Source organism: Piliocolobus tephrosceles, chromosome 19 (genome assembly GCF_002776525.5).
Source record: "Piliocolobus tephrosceles isolate RC106 chromosome 19, ASM277652v3, whole genome shotgun sequence".
NCBI classification, from domain to species: Eukaryota; Metazoa; Chordata; class Mammalia; order Primates; family Cercopithecidae; genus Piliocolobus; species Piliocolobus tephrosceles.
In genome coordinates, this window is record NC_045452.1 from 45770601 (window position 1) to 45791111 (window position 20511).

The 20511-nt window shown below is 43.5% G+C and overlaps 1 protein-coding gene and 1 long non-coding RNA gene across 6 annotated transcripts in view; both read right to left on the bottom strand.

Annotated features, from left to right (window-relative positions):
• IFNAR1 (interferon alpha and beta receptor subunit 1) overlaps window positions 1–263 on the bottom strand; it is a 35017-nt gene extending 34754 nt beyond the window's left edge. For 2 of the 3 annotated variants that reach the window (XM_023190656.3, XM_023190651.3), the window contains exon 1: window positions 10–232. In XM_023190656.3, the coding sequence (XP_023046424.2) occupies window positions 10–124 (115 nt within the window). In that variant the 5' untranslated portion in view covers window positions 125–232. Of the gene's footprint in view, window positions 1–9 lie in introns of all 3 variants that reach the window. The other variant, XM_023190662.2, reaches the window with a different exon arrangement.
• A 12978-nt stretch (window positions 264–13241) lies between these two features.
• Window positions 13242–20511, bottom strand: part of LOC111525304 — a 10636-nt gene continuing 3366 nt past the window's right edge. Inside the window, exons 2-4 of one of the 3 annotated variants that reach the window (XR_002726057.2) lie at window positions 19774–19996; window positions 14693–15341; window positions 13242–14545 (exon numbers count right to left, since the gene is read on the bottom strand). This is a non-coding gene — a long non-coding RNA (uncharacterized LOC111525304). Of the gene's footprint in view, window positions 14546–14692; window positions 15342–18083; window positions 18218–19773; window positions 20437–20511 lie in introns of those variants that run through there. The other 2 variants (XR_002726049.2, XR_004228608.1) reach the window with 2 other exon arrangements.

The window sequence follows — 20511 nt, forward strand, 5'->3', positions numbered from 1 at the left end:
GCGCCCTACCTCCGGCCCTGCGCCGAGACTCTCCTCCCCGCCTCTCACCTGCGGCTGCGGACAACACCCATGGCGCCAAGATGACAAGCACTAGGGTCGTCGCGCCCAGGAGGGTGACCATCATATGGGAGCCGCCGCAGGTCCCACCAGTCACATAGCCGCGAACGCGCCACTCCTGTTAGCTTCCATTGCCTCCCTCCTAAGCCACACTGCCCCTCTGCGCACGCGCTGCCCCTCCTAGCTCTCATCTCCCCTCTGCGCACGCGCCTTTCCCTTGGCTCGCACCGGCTCTCCGCGCACGCGCCATTCCTCCGCGCACGCGCCTTTCCTCCTAGCTAGCACCTCCTCTCCAAGCTCCCATTGCCCCCTCTAGTTGCACCACGCCTGTGCTCGAGCGCCTTAGAAATGGTAGGCCTTCTGCCTTGTCTTCTTCCAAACTCTTTCCGGTCAGTGGCCGATCTGGCGCAGTTCACCATCGCATTCCAGGAAGACCCCGCCTCACGGGAGGCCTTGACCTTCACAGGATCGCGGCACACACGTGCGCAGACCCAGCGACCTTGGAGTTCCTGCGTGTCTTCCCCATGTCTGCAGTCGGAGGGCGTGGGTGGGGTCCGGGTCGTGGCCGTGCGCTCTTCGTCCTTGCCCTTCTCCGCCCGGGGCGCTTGCTGACCCTAGAGCCTTGGATAGTGGCGTTGGGAGTCCCCAGCGGCCTGGGAACCAGATGAGGCTGGAAGGAGGAAGTGGCTGAGCGACCAGACTGTTCCTGTGTGCAGAGCGAGAGCGGGGCAGAGGCACTCGTTTTCGGGGCGACTTGGCTGAGGGGCGAGATGGTCCCTTGGAGAGAACCGCCACGGGCCCTGGGCCGAGGGGCTCCAGAACAGCGGTCGCTAGGCTTTGGTCGTCGAGCTTTATCCGTAAACAATTCGAGCCCACCGTTCGAATGATCATTTAATTAAATTACTCAGTAATAGATCAAGTGCATTGTGAAAATATGCAAAATAAAATTTAAATGATGAGATAATCAAATAATTGGTTGTTATAACAACCAAGCAATTAATTAGCGATTACATAATTAAATGAATGTTTGTAAAGAACAATACAATGGAATTTTTTTTTGTTTGTTTGTTTGCTTTTTTTTGGGGGGGGGGTCAGAGTCTTGTTCTCACGCCCGGGCTGGAGTGCAGTGACGCGATATCGGCTCACTGCAACCTCTGCCTTCAGGGTTCAAGCGATTCTCCTGCCTCGGCCTCCTGAGTGGCTGAGATTACAGCGGTGCGCTATTAGGCCTGGCTAGTTTTTGTATTTTTAGTAGAGATGGGGTTTCTGCTGTGTTACCCACGCTGGTCTGGAACTCATGACCTCAAGTGACCCGCCCGCCTCCGCCTCCCAAAGTGCTGGGATTGCAGGCGTGAGTCACCACACCCAGGGGAAATATGCCTGTTTTAAAGAGGTATAATTTACGTATCATTAAAGTAACCCAGTTTGAGTGAATAATGGTTTTTAGGCAATCTATCCCGTTGTAGATATCGTTTTAAAAACCTTGAATTATTACTTTATGATTCATCGATTTGGGGGTTTGATTCTGAGTGTGTCAGTACTTCATTTTAACAACATCAAAGGTGGAAAAACACCCCATGAAGACAGGCCAAATGGAAGAGGAAAAATTCCTGGTTGCGATTACAAAATCATAATTATTTTAAAAGCCTTTCAAACGACTCTGCATGTTTAAATTAAAATGTCCATTTCCTGCTGCCCAAAAGTTCTTGCAAACTAGTTGGAATAGGATGCATTTTTATATTTAGAACAATGAGCTCAAAATGACTGAAACGTTTCATTAGATTTTTAAACACATTGGCAATTTCCTCCCCTCCTTTTCTTCCTCCTTTCCTTTCCTAAAATTTTCGTAGTCTTCCCCATCTTAATACAACCTGTTCTGAACATTGAATCATATTTTAATAAAATTGGATTGTGCTTTAATAAAATTGGCCACAGCTGTGACACCCTGGGGTAAGCACTTTGTGTACTTTAGTTTCAGCTTCTTTGTTATAATAACTTAAGGGTAAGACGTGAATTAATTTCCCCTGTGGTGCTAGCTCTATGACCTTAACCCAGAACCTCCTTTCTCTCCTTAATTCTAGTCAAAACGGTCCATTAGGGTTTTTCCATACAACATGTTCTTTTTTACTCTTTTTTGGCGGGGAGGGGAGAGGGAGTCTTGCTCTTTTGCCCAGGCTGAAGTGTAATGGCATGATCTCAGCTCCCTGCAACCTCTGCCTCCCCAGTTCAAGCGATTCTTCTGCCTTAGGCTCCCAAGCAGCTGGGACTACAGGTGTGCGCCACTGCGCCTGGCTAATTTTTGTATTTTTAGTAGAGATGGGGTTTTGCCATGTTTGCCAGGCTGGTCTTGAGCTCCTGGCCTCAAGTAATCCGCCCACCTCAGACTCCCAAAGTGCTGGGATTACAGGAGTGAGCCACCACACCCAGCCCCCTTTTTACTTTTTGCTTGGAAATAATTTCAAATTATAGACAAGTTGCAAAAATAGTAAGATAACTCCCACATACCCTTTGCCCGGATTCAGCAAATCATTAATATTTTGCCGTATCTGCACTCCCTCTTTAAATACACATACAAAGTCATATGTATATGTTCCTTATTTTCCTGAACTTCTTTAGCTTTCTTTAATCCAGAGTAATTCCCTGGCCATTGTCTTTCATGTCATGGACATTTTTTTGATTTGGGGATTTTTGTTTTTCTTTTTTGAAAAACACAGGCCAACTGTTTTATAGAATGCTTCTCCAATTTGCACTTGTCTGATGGTTTCTCCTGATTAAGTTTAGATTATGCGTACTGGGCTGTAATTCTACATAAATTGTGTGGTGTCCTCAGTCCATTCACAGGCACATTAAGTTTATTAGTCCCTCATCTGTGATGTTAATTTTGATTATGTATCAAAGTATTATAGTCCCCATTGTATAGTTACTATTCTGCCCCCCATAAACCCCCACCACCATACCTCCTGCAGCTAATTGGTGGGAAGACACTCGGAGATCCTGCAAATATTCTGCTGTTCATCAAACTTTTCTTCTAGAATTAACATCCATTAATCATCCTTGCCTGAACTGTCCTACCTGTGACAGTTACGAAATGGTAACTTTTCAACCCTAACCCTCTCACTACAAATATTAATTGACACATTTTAAGAAAGAGCTTTTCTTTCTTTCCATTTATTTTTATTTTTATTTATTTATTTTTTTGAGATGGAGCTTCACTCTTGTTGCCCAGGCTGGAGTGCAATGGCGCCATCTCGGCTCACCTCAACCTTTGCCTCCTGGGTTCAAGCAATTCTCCTGCCTCAGCCTCCCGAGTAGCTGGGATTACAGGCATGCGCCACCACGCCAGGCTAATTGTGTATTTTTAGTAGAGACGGGGTTTCTCCGTGTTGGTTAGGCTGGTCTCGAATTCCTAGACTCAGGTGATCCGCCCGCCTCGACCTCCAACAGTGCTGGGATTACAGGTGTGAGCCACTGCGCCTGACCTGCATTTATTATTGTTATTATTATTATTTTTTGAGATGGAGTTTTGCTCATCACCCAGGCTGGAGGGCAGTGGTGCGATCTCGACTCACTGCAACTGCCTCCCGGGTTCAAGCATTTCTCCTGCCTCAGCCTCCTGAGTAGCTGGGATTACAGGCGCCTGCCACCATGCCTGGCTAAGTTTTTAGTAGAGACGGGGTTTCACCATATTGGGCAGGCTGGTTTCAAACTCCTGACCTCAGGTGATCGGCCCGCCTTGGCCTCCCAAAGTGCTGGGATGACAGGTCTGAGCCACTGTGCCCGGTCTCCATTTATTATTGGTATAGACTCAAAGATTCTTATTTTATTTCGTTGGTTATAGTTCATTGCTATCTTTATTTAAATTTTTTAAATTAATATACAACTTTTAGAGGAGTGTTAGGTTTACAGTGTGGAGAGTTCTTATATACCCCCTCATCCCAAGCCTGCTTTCAGTTTCCCGTTGTTAACATTTTGCTATGTTGTTAACAATGTTGTTAACATTTTGTTAACATTTGAAACTTTTCAGTTTCCCGTTGTTAACATTTGGGGTGGTACATTTCTCACAGCTGATGAACCTATACTGATACATTATTATTAACTAAAGTCCAGAGTTTACCTAAGAGTTTTCTCTTGGTGGTGTACATTCTGTGGGTTTTTACAATGTATAATTGTTACTGGTTACCTGCACAGCGAATTCGACTGAGGGGCATAAAGGCAGAAAAAGAGACTGAGGCAAGTTTCAGAGCAGGAGTGGAAGTTTATTTAAAAAGACTTTGGAACAGGAAAGAAAGGAAAGTACGCTTGGAAGAGACCCAAGTGGGCAACTTGAAGGACAAGTGCAGTGTTTACCTGTGATTCTAGGACTCACATGCCGGTCCACTTCTGTGGTTTTGCATCCCTTTCCCACGATTCTTCCCTTAGGGTGGGCTGTCCGCATGCGCAGTGCCCTTCTTACGCTTGGGAGGTGAACAGGTACATTGTGTTTAGGAAGTCGTGCACATGCCCATCTGAGGATTTCTTCCCTTTTCCGATGGAGTGCCCCCGGAAGGTCATACTCCGCCATTTTGTCTCTTACTGTGCCTGCACGGGGTCACTCACCAAATACCGGAGATATTAGTGGAAGCTCTTTTTGCTTCTCCCTGGCGCCTACATTCAATTAACACTCTAATGTAATAGCTGTGGACCATCAGGAGATAATTTGGCACTGGGTGCTGAATTATTTTTAGAGAGGCAATGTGATTGTTGAACCTGACATTCCTGGTGGGTGGGGGAAGAGCCCTCTCCTGCCCCTCTCATGCCTAACCACCTGCAACATAATGTATCTACCATTACAGCATCATACAGAGGCATTTCGCTGCCCTAAATATCTCCTGTGCTCTACCAATTCACCCTCCTTGTTTATTTTAATGCTCAAATTGTCCCAGATTTGGCCAGTGGCAGTCACTTCAAGCTGACTCTTGTTCTTTTTGCTAATACGCTCATAATTTTTTCTAACACTTCTTTACTTTCTAGCACAAGATGTTCCCAGTTCCTCTTACATTTTTCCTGCTCAGCTCTAAAATCAGCCAGTTCTTCAAGGGGCCCTGTTTTCTTGTTGTTGTTTGTTTGTTTGTTTTGTTTTTTATTGGGGAATGGTATTTAGAAACCAATATATAGGCACTAAAACTTTTTGTTTTACTTAAGGAAGTAAATTACTGTTGAGTATATATTTTATCTTTCCCTTTTTGGCTAACAAAGGAAAAGTTCCTTATGTGTTTCACTTTTTGGAAAAAGACACGTTAGAAACATCTGTGCTTTACAGCATGTTTCCATATGATTACATGGCAGATTTCCCACACTGAAATTGAACTCTTGTTTCTTCACATCTTCAGCCGTATTTGCTATACGTGGTCCAACACTATTGCTGACTAAGCAATGTATTTTAGTTTGTCATCATATTGTAAAAAGAAGAACAAGGGGCATGTGGCTTTTTGTCTTTTGCTATTAAGAATCCCCAAAGCAGTTTCTAAACACTGTCACCAACTATAAAATTTTGTAAAGAACCAAAACGAATGACTATCATATGACTTTAAACACTTTTGAAAAGAAATTGTGGGGGTTTGCTTTTCTGGGAAATGTCTTCCTAATGTGATGGCTTCATACGGTGATTAGCTAGTATGTCAAGGCTGCTGTTACCTTATTCACTTGTGTGTTAATAATATTGTCTTTAATTTCCAATTTAGTTGCAAGAACATTGTCACATCTATTTTGTGAGCATTAATTTAGTTAAAACTAGCTAACAACCTGTAAACACACATCAGGCCAAGTAAATGGCTAGACATAGTCACCAACTCCAAAAGTTACGAGTAGAAGCATCGCTGCACGTTTCCACCTTGTGAGTTTCTCACTGTGTTCTCAAGTGTGTCACACATCACTGAATGTGACATGTGATCCTTTGGCATTTGGACCAAGTGAAGGTGCTCGTGCTAGATTATATATCAAATATCAAAAGCTTAATTTATTTATTATTTAAAAATGTAAATAGAATTTCATTGCACTTCAGTGGACCCTGTATTCCAACACAAACCCCTAGGGTAGGTGCACCCTGGATTAGAAATCACTGCTTTAGAACTTTCCAGAAGAATAAATTCACTTCTTTCTGGTAGGAGAGGTTGGTAGATGAAACGAGAAGAGTCCTAGCTGAGTAGTAGCCCAGTGGCCCAGACTTTGAGGGTGTACAAACACTAGCTCCGGAATGTTCAGGAAGGAATCTGAGCAGCTCTTCTCTGGAATCTCCAGAATGTTTTTCTCCTTGGTGCTTTTTGATCCTACACCTTTCCTCATCCCAGTAGGCAGGCAATTCAGTAAAAGATAGTAGTGAAGCTGGCACAATGGCTCACACCTGTAATCCCAGCACTTTGAGAGGCTGCAGCAAGAGTATCACTTGAGCCCAGGAGTTTGAGACCAGCCTGGACAACAAAGTGAGACCCCCATATCTGCAAAAAATACAAACAATTAGCTGGATGAGGTGGCAGAAGCCTGTGGTCCTAGCTACTCAGGAGGTTGAGCTGGGAGAATGGCTTGAACCCCGGGAAGTCAAGGCTACAATGAGCCATGATCACACCACTGCACTCTAGCCTGGGTGAGAGAGGGAGATGCTATTTCAAAATAGTGATAATGATCATGATGAAGCAAACAGTGGGAACACTAAACTAGTTTAGTGGCGAGGGATATAGATTGCAGCAGGTAACCTGGAGTAAGAGATGTTCAAGGGGAGGCAGAGTATAAGTAGGAATAGGAAGAGAAGAGGGATACATCATTCTATACAACGGGAACAGCATATTTGAAGATCTCATCTGTGTTCACACAGCTTGAGGAAAGATTGAGTGTGGCTGCATGCTCACTGCATACTGAGAAAGAAAGATGTCTGTTTTTAAGCAGTAACATGGAAGACAGCCATACAGCTATATGCCTTTTCAAATGCTAACTAAGTATCTCTTAAACAGAGAGTGGCCTACTGGTTAAGAGTCTGAGTTCTGAAGTTGACTTAGGTTGATATCCCAGCTCCATCCCTCCGGGATCTTGGGCAAGTTACTTAATCTTTTTTCCTGTTTCCTTGTTGGGACTATAACAATACCTATATCATAGTGCTGTGATTAATTTTTAATCAGTTAACGCACATCAAGAGCTTAGTTTAGTGTCTGGCACGTTGTGCTCATAACTTTGGCTATTTTCCCTGACCATTGTGGTTGTTGTTTTTCCTACTTCAGGAGGGCTTAGAGGGAAAATCTAGTTTTTCTGGAGAAAACCTGAAGGATCAAATAGCCCCAGTGATCAAAACTTCATAGTCTGCAACCTCAATTGAGCTGAAATTAAAAACCTGCACTCACTTCAAATCTCTACCCTACAACTTTTCTTCTCATTTTCAACAGATGTTCCTCCACCCAACTCCTACTTACTTGGAAAATACAGTCAACAGATCAGGTTTCAGGTCTCCATCACCACAACTTCAAACTCACCTGCACCTGCCTCCTTTCTGTCTTTCCCTGTCATTGGGAAGACATCCTTCTTTCAGTCAAATTAAAATCTCTCTGTCTGGTTCTGTAAGCCACCCTTTCATAGGGATGGCTTTCCATTGATTATTTTTACCTTTTTTCATGACTTTATCTCCTCTCTTTAGTTTCTTCTCATTAACAGTTAAACATTCTCAAGTCTCTCCCAATTTAAAAAGGCATATATGCTGCATTCACTCCAGAAGCTGTCTTTCCTGTTATTATTTGCAGCCAAATCTATCTACATTTGTCCACAACAATCTTTGTTTTCTCACTTCTTATGTATTCCTCAGCCCACTACGTTTATTTTTCTGTCCCAATCATTTTGCTTACTCTGTTCTCACCAAGATCATCAGTTAATTTCTACTATTCAGATCTACTAGATATTTTATAGCCTTGATTTTACTTGACTTCTCCATAGCATTTGGCATCTATCATTCCCCTTGCTCTTCTTCTCGTGGTTGCATACATGTTTGCTGTTGCATCTGCCTTTCTGGCCATTCTTCTCAATCTCCAGGACAACCCACTCCACTGCTTGTGACTTAAATATTAGTGTGCCTCACTGCTTTGTCCTAACTCACCTTCTCTTCTCATCTTCCGTAATGGTCTCTTTCCCTTCTGTGAGTTCACTGACTATCATTTATGCTCATGGCTCCCAAATTGGTCTTCAGCCTAGATTTCTTTCCTGATATCCAGATTTTACATCTTTTTTTATTATTTATTTATTTATTTATTTATTTATTTTTTTGAGACAGAGTCTCACTCTGTCGTCCAGGCTGGAGTGCAGTGGCGCCATCTTGGCTCACTGCAAGCTCTGCCTCCCGGGTTCAAGCCATTCTCCTGCCTCAGCCTCCGGAGTAGCTGGGACTACAGGCTCCTGCCACCATCACACCCAGCTAGTTTTTTTTAGTTTTAGTAGAGACGGGGTTTCACCAGGTTAGCCAGGATGGTCTCGACCTCCTGACCTCGTGATCCGCCCACCTCGGTCTCCCAAAGTGCTGGGATTACAGGTGTCAGCCACCATGCCTGGCCTCCAGATTTCATCCATATCAGAGTATTGGAAAGAGGAGGAGGAGCTTTTTTTCCCCTAATGATTCTGCTCCTCATTTGAGGAGTCTGGCTCCATCCCAAAATCTTGTGCGTGATCTTTCAGTCCTGACCACAGAAATTACAAAGCTTTGTCTGCCAAGCCTCATGGGGAGAAACTGCCCTCCCCATACCAGACTTGCATGTGCACTACAGTGCACTGAATTTTTCTAGAAAGATTTGTGGTTAAGGACTCAGCTTTCCCACCTCCCATACCACCTCTGGCCAGCCCTGCTCATAAGCATATCTGCATTCCTAGCCATTCTGTAGGGGAAAAGGGAACACTGGGGTGCTGGTGCCTCTTTTTGCTTCTTGTTTGCAGTTAGTGAATAAAGGCTTGATTGTTATTTTCAGTTCAGCTCATTGTCCTAAATACTACCTGGATACCTGATTGCTTGACACCATTCGGTGGACTCTTTCTATTTGAGGACTTGTGTCTCTCTAGCTGAGGAAAATTTTCTTGTATTATTTTTGTGGCTGGGGTTTGGTGAACTTCTTGGATCAATGGGTTTATAGTTTTCATCAAGTTTGGAAAACTATTGGCCATTCTTTCAATTTTTTTCTTATCCGCTCTTTACTCTTCTTCAGAATATACATATATTAGATCCCTTAAAGTTGTGTTTGATGCTATTCTTTCATTTTTTCTTGTCCTTTCCCCTGTGTCTTTCATTTTGAATAGTTTCTATCACGATGTCTTCAGTTGCACTGCTCTTTTCTTCTACAGTGTCTAATCAGCTATTAATCTGAATTCAGTATTTTTTCATCTCAGACATTGTATCTCTAGAAGTTGGATTTGGTCTTTTAAAAATATATTAAAAATATATTTCATGTCTCTCTTTAATATACTAATGCTTTCCTCCATCTCCTTGAACATATGAAATATGGTTTCAATAACTGTTTTAATGTCCCAATCTACTAATTCTGTCTACTGTTTCTATTGATTTACTTTTCATCTTGTTAAATTAAATTTAGCCTAGGCCAGGCGCGGTGGCTCAAGCCTGTAATCCCAGCACTTTGGAAGGCCGAGGCGGGCGGATCACGAGGTCAGGAGATCAAGACCATCCTGGCTAACACGGTGAAACCTCCTCTCTACTAAAAATACAAAAATTTAGCCGGGCGTGGTGGCGGCGCCTGTAGTCCCAGCTATTCCGGAAGCTGAGGCGGGAGAATGGCGTGAACCCGGGAGGCGGAGCTTGCAGTGAGCTGAGATCCGGCCACTGCACTCCAGCCTGGGCGACAGAGCGAGACTCCATCTCAAAATATAAAAAATAAAAATAAAAATAAATTTAGCCTAAAGCTGCCTCTTTACATATTTTAAGTTTGGCCTAAAGGCTTCCTTGTACATTATGAACTGTAGCCTACCTAGATGTGTAAACAGACTGTAACTTGCTCTTGTAACAAGTAGCAGTGTCTCAGCCAATCACAGCAACTGAGTTTTGGCCAGTCACAGGTGGCCAGCTGTTTAAGCCGGCTTTAATAAGGCAACAAAGCAGCTGTGACCAATCCAACTATTTCTGTATCTCACTTCTGTTTTCTGTACATCAATTTCCTTTTTCTGTTTAAAAATGTATTGACCATGTGGCAGCCCTGAAGTTGCTCTGAACCTATTCTGGGGGCTGCCCAATTAATGAATTGTTCTTTGCTAAATTAAACTCTATGGAATTTAATTAGTTTAATTTAAAAAAAACAAAACTCTCATTCATTATGGGTTGTATTTTCCTACCTTTTTGCCTGTCTAGTAATTTTTTATTGGGTGCTAGACATTATAAATTTTACATTACTGGGTGCTGGATATTTCTTTATTCCTATAAATATTGTTTGAGTTTTATTCTGGGATCCAGTCAAGCTACTTGGAAATGGTTTGGTACTTTTGAGGCTTGCTTTTGTCAGAGGGGACCAGAGAAGTGTTTGGTGTAAGAGTACATTTGCCCCACTATTGAAGTAATAGCCCCCTGAGTATGCTACCTGATGCTTCATGAATTACGAGGTTTTCCACGCTGGTTGGAAACTATTTTCAGCCCAGCATGAACCCTGGGGATTTATCCCTTTGCTTTTTTGTGCGATTCTTTCCCTGGCCTCAAGTTTCCTTACTACACATTGTCTGATCAGTAATTAGCCTAATACTCTTTGCAGCTCTCTGGAGCTTTTTCTGTGTGTGCAGCTGTCTCTTATCTGGTTCTCTGCTCTATGAAATCTAGCTGCTGTGGCCTTCTTGGACTCCTAGCTGCATTTCCTTGACCCCCAGGGATATGGAGTCCTTCTCTCTATGCTGAGGCCTGGAAATTCTCTCCGGTAAGTCAGCTTGGGCAATTGTAGAGCTCATCTCAATTGTTTCTCTTCTCTCAGGGATCACTGTCCTGAGTTTTTTATTGTCAAATATCTAAAAATATGTATTTTAAATCTTTTGTGCTGTTTTGGTTGTTTATTAATAGTTTAAGGCAAAAGAGTAAATCTGCTCCCTGTTACTCCATCATGGCCAGAAGCAGAAGTCTCATCCTTGCACTGTGTTTTAATACTTCCTCCCTTCCATTTTCTTTCTTCTTTCTTAAACTCCTATTAGAAAACTGTACTTCCTGGATTGACCCTTAAGGTCTCCTAATATGTTCCTCTAGTTTTTAACTCTTTATATTTTTGTCCTTGGTTCTGGAAGATTTACTTGATTTCTAATGAATTATTTATTTCTATAATTATGTGTTTAATTTTTAAAAGCATTTCTTTATTCTGATTTTTTAATATGTAGCATCATGATCTTACTTTATGGATGCACTAATGTGGGATCTTTTAGAATTTGCGTTTCTGTGATGTTCTCTTCTGTTCCAATATTCCATTTATTTAAGAGTCAATTTGTTCTGTTTGTCCTTTTCTTTTATTTTTCTCATTGTCTGTCAATCTTTGGGTATTTTTTTAAAAATATATTTTAAAGGAGACAGCAGGTTGATTTTTTTTTTTAAGTAGCTAGTATTAACAGAGTCTTTGCCAGGAAAATGAAGGCATGTGTTTATGAGGCAGACTTATCTCTGGAAGCATCCCTGTAGGGTAAGTAGGTAAGTAGGGTATGATACATTGCAAGATTATGGACAGCAACTGCCAAAATGCTGAACTCTTTACTTTGGCCTGCTGAAGAGTGCAGTAATATTGCCAGGGTGGTTAATTCAATTAAGAAGAACGGATCTATAATTTTTTGCCTAAGGGTGACTTAGACAAATGCCTGACTGCCTCAGGAAGGGGAGAGGCAGGCAGCAGAGGAGTGTGGGAAGCTTTTTACCACTGCTCTTCTGTTGACTGACTTTTAATTAACCCATTAGTGTTTGGACCTCCTCCTTTTGTTTCCACCTTCCTGCCATACCTAAGTCAAGACCAGCGGTTTATGATATTTTTTTATTACATAATTCCAATAGAAAAACAACAACAACATTGATCATGCATTCCCAATAGATGTATTGTTATTTATCTATAAGTTAAATACACGTATTACTGCACATATTTTTATGCACATCATAAATCACATGCAAAATAAACATTTGAAAAGGATGCCTTTTATAGACATTAAAAAAAGGATTTTAAAAGCTTTTTATGACATGGGGTCTTGCTCTGTTGCCCAGGCTGGAGTGAAGTAATGTGATCATAGCTCATGCAGCCTTGAACTCCTGGGCTCAAGGAATCCTCTCACCTCAGCTTCTTTTTTTTTGAGAGGGAGTCTCACTCTGTCAACCAAGCTGGAGTGCAGAGGCACAATCTCGGCTCACTGTCTCCCAGGTTCAAGTGATTCTCATCCCTCAGCCTCCTGAGTGTCTGGGATTACAGGTGCACACCACCATCCTCAGCTAATTTTTGTATTTTTAGTAGTGACAGAATTTCCCCATGTTGGTCAGGCTGGTCACAAACACCTGACCTCAAGTGATCCACCTGTCTGAGCCTCCCAAAGTGCTGGGACTACAGGCATGAGCCATCGCTCCCAGCCCTACCTCAGCCTCTTAAGTAGCTGAGATTACAGGCATGAACCACTGTACCTGGCTTAAAACCTTTTTAAAAATATTTGAAAAATAAAAGTCTTAATATTTGCTCCCACACCATGTTTACTGGTCTCAAGCCCCTGAGACATCTGGTCTGTTCACATCTCTGCCTTCCTGATCACCTTTCTGCTCCCATGAAACCTACCTACTCAGAGTTCTCTCACTTGCTGCTTTCTCCCTTTTTTGTGTACCATGTTCATGGAAAGCCCTTATGTGGAAATTAATGGAAAACTGTCTCTGTACCACAGAGAAGATAAAGGGAGATATCCCATTGCTAGCTCTGGAAGAATTTTAAGCTTAAATCTGTCCATGAGTGGATGACATGGCTTTTTTGCAGGGCTACTGTGGGTCACACAAGTCCTGTAGAGCACCTCTTGTAATGCCAATGACAGTGTCAGTTTTTTTCTAAGTAAAATTTCTTCACATGAAAGAGAGACAAAATCCTGGAAATGTAACACAATGCAGCAGTTATTTAAAGACAAGTTCAGTGCCTTCTGAGTAGGATGCATCTTACTAAACATATATTTGAGAGACTATAACATACTAGACACAGAAGATAGGACAATGAACAATATAGACATGGTATCTGTATTAGTCTGCTCAGGCCGCAGTAACAAAATACTACAGACTATGTGGCTTAAACAACAGAAATTTATTTTCTCACAGTTCTGCAGGGTGAGAAGTCCAAGATTAAGGTTCTGGCTCATTTGGTTCCCGATGAGGCCGCTCTTCCTGCTCACAGATGGCTACATTCTTACTGTGTCCTCATATGGTGGAGAGAACAAGCTCTCTCTCTCTGCTGTTTCTTCCTATAAGGACACTAATCTCATCGATTCAGGGCCCCACCCTTATGACCTAATTTAACCTTAATTACCTGCTGTAGGCCCTACTTCACACACAGTCACATTGGGGATTAGGGTTTCAACATGTGAATTTTGGGGGTACACAATTCATTTAGTAACATTACCTGTCCTCATGAAGTCCCATATATTAATAAGCAATGACACATGTAATTAGAATGAAACATAGTAAAGGTAGTAACTCATCTGGAGGACTTAGAGTAAGCTGTTATTCTCTATATACTTTTTGGCATGCAGAAAGTGTACATAAGCAATACACGAAAGCAATATTTGCAATACACGAAAGCAACGTTTAGGAAAGAGTAAAGCTGCAGAGGTAAACCTGTGGCTTTTGACTTGAAGATAAACCATTTACATTTTATGCAGGTCACAATTTTTTTGTTTGTTTTTAGTTCAAAAAGCACTTAAAATCTTGAGCGTCATAACTGATGTCTTGTTTAGTAGTATACGTTGTTTCTCAGTGAGAGGTAATAAAATGTTATGAACCCACAATAGCAGGTTCTTCTGACTTCTCAGTGCAACTGCTAAGACCATAGAATTGTGAGTGTTGGTCATAGGGAGGCAGTGAAGAGCAACTGCAACAAGTGTAAACACTTTCTTATCTCCTTGTGATTATTTGGGAAACTTCTCTACTGTTTCAGAAAAAAGTCAAAATAAAACATCATCCCAAGCAGGCACTGAGTCCCGATTTGTCAGTCCTAGGGCCTGGATCACACACTGTCCTCTGATCTTGCATATACTGGTGTTATTGGTGATCCATCCACGACCTTTTGAATCTTTCTTACGTGTCTGTGTTTATCAGCCAACATCTCCTAATGATGAACACCTGCACTTTGGTTGGATGCGAGCCAGAAGTGGCAGATTTGTCTCTGGGACCGTTAAACCACAGACGTGCAAGGGCAACTGGAGTGCAGGTTCCAGGTGTCATAAAGAACCTCTTCAGCTGCCATTGGGGTTTCAGATCCACTTATCTCTACTGCAATGGGGTACTTTTCTCCTCCTGCAAAAATAGAAAGTCACAACACAGAAAACTGCAAATTTTGTACTAAATTAACAACTTATGCACCATTAAAGGCAATGGTTTGCCAACTTTCATGTTTATTGGAGTCACCTAAGGACCTGTTATAACATAGATGAAAATACGGACCTCTCCCTCACAGTTGTTGAGCCAGTAGGTCTGAGGTGGGGCTGGAGAGTTGCATTCCTAAGCTTCCACGTGGTGCTGATGCTGCTGGTGCTTCCACTTTGAGAGCTATTACTTTAAAGAATCTTGATGTTCTTCTTACCCGTAGCTTAGATGATTATATTTCCTACAGTCTCTGTTCTTTTCATGGGATCTTCACAAACAATATACTTTATACAATTTTCCATGTGATTGTATTGTATCTACTTGACCGTCAAAGTTTCTTATTGGTGACGGTAGGACATTTAGAATTTTCTACTTCTATAGATGTCCTCATCAGCAGTTGTCCACGTTAGCAGTTCTTATACCTAGTAATAAAATATTAACTTACTTCATATAATTTTAAAAACAACAATCTCATGCTTTTCAGATATAACAATTAATATATGCAAATATATTGCAAACAGAGTACAGTTACTCTCAAAAGTTGTGAAGTTTAGAATCTTCCAGGACACTTTAACATCCATGAAGTGATTCACTCTGAAGCAGAAGCTCCTATCTGTCCTTTATTCTGATATGTTGGCATCGTGTTTTCCAGAATGAAGAGCAAGGTTCCCTTGGGAATTTGTGGGCCAAAGTGTTTCTGAGAAGTGGAAAAATCGATGCCAGAGAGCTGTGAAGAAAGGAAAAGGAAGCCATTAGCTGAGAGGGCATAGCACATATGGATACATAATTTCTGGGAGTCTGAAAGATGGGAAATCCTGGAATACAATGCAGCTATCAGTGAAAGGAACATAGAAGACCTGAACTCTGGGCCTGAGTCAGCCGTGGATTTACTGAAAGATCCCGGGCATTCATTCATTCATTCATACATCCAGGCATTCAACAAATAGATCTTGAGCCACCTATTAAGCACTGAGCACTGTTCCAAGGGCTGGGGATCCAGGAGTGAATGAAATACACAATGTCTCTGCTCTCCTGGAGCCTACAATCTAGTGTGGATGAGGGCAAATGTGTGAACAAAAAATATTGGTTGAATTGAATTGAAATATTATGACGTCAAGTAATGCTACATGCTATGAACAAAAAGAAAGAGGAACAAGAGACAGCGAGGGAGAGGACCCCTCTGAGGAGCAGACACTGGATGCAATGACACAAGGAGAGGGCTGTGTAAATAGAAGGTGTTCCAGGCTTAGGGAAGAGCATATGCACACGCTCCGGGACAGATGTGTCTCTGCCACATCCCAGGCTGTTCCGTGTAAGGGCCCTATATGCAAAAAGGCCTCCAAATGCCAAAGGAGCTGAGAAACGGAAGAACGAGGCACACAAATTCAGTTTGTTGGTGAAGGGTGGTTTCTTGGGGAACTCACAGACAGAAGCATGGTCTTGGGCAGCTGCAAGACAGAGGGATTTCCCATGGTTACCCTCCGACTCAGAGATTATATACTAGAGGGAGGGAGGGTACATATTCCAAAGAGACAATGAAAGGCCACTGTCCAGAGCAGACAAGACTGCTATGTGTGTCATAGCCTGTATAGCCTGTACTTGGTGTGATAGTATTATGGTTGCTTTGATCTCAAGGCCAGATTTGTAGTGAGTACATGTTCTTACATTAAGGACAGTAAATAAAGTAGGAATCAGGAGGGCTTCAGGGACTGGGGTGAATCAGAAGTCAACATGGTGGATTAGCATCCAAGATGCAGTCACGTTTGCCTCCACACAAGCACAGCAAGGAGGCTGAGCCCCTGCAGAATGAGGAGAGAGGGGGTGCAGAGGAATGGAGGCCAGGGGAGTAGTCGGTGGGGCCTGCAGCCTCTTGCAAGGATTTGAGCTTTATTCTGGGCCAGAAAGGAAGCCATGGTGGAGATTTTAGCAGAGGAATGTCTAAATTAGGGAAAGAAGAATTGGAAGGTTACCAGGTGCTTAGCTCCCTCCTGGCTCCCACAGATGCTAGACTTACCCGATTTTAATAATTTTTACACACTTAAGGGAACCCACACTAAATCGTTGTTTTTAAACAGCTGTTGTTTGGCTGGGTGTGGTGACTCACAGCATTTGGGAAAGTCAAGAGGATTGCTTGAGTCCAGGAGTTCAAGACCAGCCTGGGCAACAAAGTGAGACCCCCATCTCTACAAAAAAAGTTAAAAAATTATCCGGGCATGGTGGCACGAACCTGTAGTCCCAGCTACTTGGAAGGCTGAGGCAGGAGGATCACTGGATCCCAGTGGGGTCCAGGCTGCAGTGAGCCGTGATCGCACCACTGCACTCCGAACAACTCCACCCCCAAAAAAACCCAATGGTGTAAATTCACATTCTGCTCAGATAACTATTGTATCAAAAAACTAGAACTTTACAAATTAGGGTTCCTCAAGTATTTAAACAATGATTAAAAATTTAATCAAGTAAACTCTTTCAAACTAAAAATGTAATGAAAATTATAAGCCAAATAGATATTTTAAAACGGTTTGAACACCTTAAAAATCTGATACATAGTAATATAATAGTTACAAAACTTTTCAGTATAAATCTCCAAAAACCTTTTTATAAAAATGTCAATATTGTGGGTCTAAATTTGCTTTATCACAGTCTCTGTTCTTATATTCCTCTTCTCATACTGCTTCCCTGGGTGCTGGAGGCCTTTCATCTGCCCCTCCAGATCCATTCTCCTCTGGGCCTTCCCTGCTCCATGTCCTAGGAGACTTCTTTTGATGTATAAAATGCATCAAAAGGCTGGGTGTGGTGGCTCATGCCTGTACTCCCAGCACTTTGGGAGGATGAGGTGGGCAGATCACTTGAGGTCAGAGGTTCGAGACAAGCCTGGCTAACATGGTAAACCCCTTACTCTGCTAAAAATACAAAAATCAGCTGTGTGTGGTCGTGGGCACCTGTAATCCCAGCTACTTGGGAAGTTGAGGCAGGAGAATCAGTTGAACCTGGGATGCAGAGATTGCAGTGAGCCAAGATTGCACCACTGCACACCAGCCTGGGCAACAGAGCAAGACTCCATCTCAAAAACATAAAAATTACAAAAAAAAAAAAAATGCATCAACAGAGTCTTTTACCCTCTGACTTTGGGTGGCTTCCACCAGTGGGAGGCATCAGCTCAAGATCAGAGGATGGGGGAAAATGAGGTGTGCTCCCTTCCTTCAGGGTCTCCATTAGTGGGCTGTGTGGCTGACCCCTGTGCTCTCCAGGGTAATGGCTCCTCCTTCTCCCCAGGCCTAGAGCTAGTGAGCTTCCCACTATTGCTATTGTATTGTTTTTTGGTTTCCTTTCACCCTGCCTACGCTACTACAATTAGATCCTTCATTATACCTTTCTCAGTTACTCTTTTGGAGTGTGTCATGGGTTTCCCGTTAGGACTCTGACCTACCGATAGATCATGACCTAGGAAGTCAGAGTGACCTTTGCTTACCAGTGTGGGTGATCAATATAGGTTAACAGTTGAAGGGCCGGGCATGGTGGCTCATCCCTGTAATCCCAGCACTTTGAGAGGCCGAGGTGGGAGGATCACTTGAGCTCAGGAGTTTGAGACCCACCTGGGCAACATGGTGAAACCCTGCCTCTACAAAAAGAAAGAAAAAAAAATTAGCCTGTTGTGGTGGTGCACATCTGTAGTTCTGCTACTCCAGAAGCTGAGGTGGGAGGATCACCTGAGCCCGGGGAGGTGGAAGTGGCAGTGAGCTGAGATCGTGCCACTCCAGCCTGGGCGGCACAGCAAGACTCTATCTCAAAACAACAACAACAAAAACAGTTGAAGACTCAGGACCAGGGATAGGAGACGGTACTGTCTCCCACGAGACCTTATCCACATAGAATAGTAGAATAGGCTCTTTACCTTTTCTGGACAGCCTTTGCTCATTATGTAAGGAACTGTGGACGTTATTGGCTCTAACCAGTCAGTTTTGCTTTCTTTGTGTCCTTAGTCTTATGATCTTTAGGAAAATAATGCTGTCTGAATGTCTTATCTTGATAGTGGAGCCTGAGACAAGACAATGACTAATTACATAAGTTTGTGATGCCACCAATAAAAGCCGTTTTGTAACTGCTTGTTTGAAGAAGGACCTGGGTTGGTTTAACTGATTATGAAAGTGCTGATCAATTCAGTCAACCGAAACAGCAATTTTAGTTCTTCCTGGCCATTCAGACCTGCAATGATGAAGCCTCTGCTACTCTAGACCTGGCTCTGTGTATACTTGGGAGCTTGGGGACCCACAAAGTGCCCAGGAGAGTGCACGTACTCATAGGTAGGGGCCCTTTCAGGGCAGCCCATTTGGGATCCTTGCCAGCTATCAGGAAAACAGTATCGGTGATGTTCTGTTAGCTGGTGCTGAAGAAAGAACCAGAAGAAAAAGAAACCACAATTGCACCTTGAGGGCCGGTGTGTACTCTCTGGATGGATATCTACTGGATCAGCAGTAAAGAATTTACAGCTCAGCAGGCCATGCCAGCATGGCTTGTACTTTGCGGGCTGACCTGGTGTTTGAATTTCCCTGCCTTCAAGCTTTGGCTGTTCCACTGGACTAGTATCAATCACTTTTTGATGTATCTTCAGGCTGGGTCCTTTTTTCCTCCAGACTGCTGTGGAAACTAGAAACATAGCAACAATGCCAACATTCCCCCTGGGAGGGCTCTTGTTCAGCCCCCTTCCTGGCCAACAGCGCTGTGCTGTCCCCACCGTGGCAGAAATGCACATTGTGCTGGGAAGGAGGAGCCAGCCATCTTGCAGACCCTGCTACTGGCTGGTCACCAAGCTGGGCACCTTGCAGCTTTTCTGTCACTGGTTTTCCAGCAGGCTCTGGCACTGCCCCATCAGCCCTCTGCCTTGTCAGGTCTTCCCAAGGTCTCTAGGTTAGGCTGGTTCGCTGGAAACACACTCGGGAAGGAAGATTTGCATGTGGGAAATTCATCTGGAAATGCTCTTGGGGACAACACTTGTAAGGAGTGAGGAAAGTAGGATTGGGCGGAGGGAGAGGTTGGAGAAGGATGATGATTCAGAGTTGCCTGAAGTTAACGCAAGGGGGCCCAGCCTTGGGGGAACACCCAGCTTCCGTTTCCTTAGAAATGAAAGCAGTCTCCTGCCTGGCGGAGGGGGCGTGACTTACGCCTGATTGGCAGCTCCCTGGATGAGGAGCAGGGAATCGCTGAAAGTCCACCTTGAGCTCCAGCCTCTTGTTTTTAGAACAGTGCCTCATGCCTGTCGTTGTTGGATGGAGGACCCCGTGTTCGTTGTTGGCTGGAGGCACCCTCAGGTCCTAGCCATGTGACCTCTTCAATATGGCAGCTTGCTTCATGCAAGTGTGCTGTCCAAGAAGGCAACAGAGTCTGCTGGCAAGATGAGAATTACGATCCTATAGAACCTAAGACAGTATCCTGTCACCTGTGTCCCTTTCCATGGGTAGAAGCAGGTCATTGGTACTGTCCACACTCAAGAGGAAGGGATTACCCAAGGGCGTGGCTACCAGGAGGTGGGGATCATGGGTGGCTATCTTAGATGATAGATTCTGGAGCCAGACCATTTGGGTTCAAATCCTGGCTCTGTCACTTTTTACCTGTGTGATCTTAGGTAAGTGATTGAACTTCTCTGTGTCATAGTTTCTTTATCTGAAAAATGGGGCAGATAATAGTATCTGCTTAACGGGGTTACTGTGGGAATTAAATGAAAATGTAAAAGTGCTTAGAACAAGACCTGCACATAGGAAGCAGTAAGTAAGGATGGGCTATCACTCCCACCCCATCAGCTCCATGGGGCGGGTGTGCAATGCAGCCCTCAGGGGCAGCCCAGTAGCAGGCAGGCCCCAGGTAGAGGCCAAGAAGGGCGGGGGGGGGGGGGGGGGGGGGGG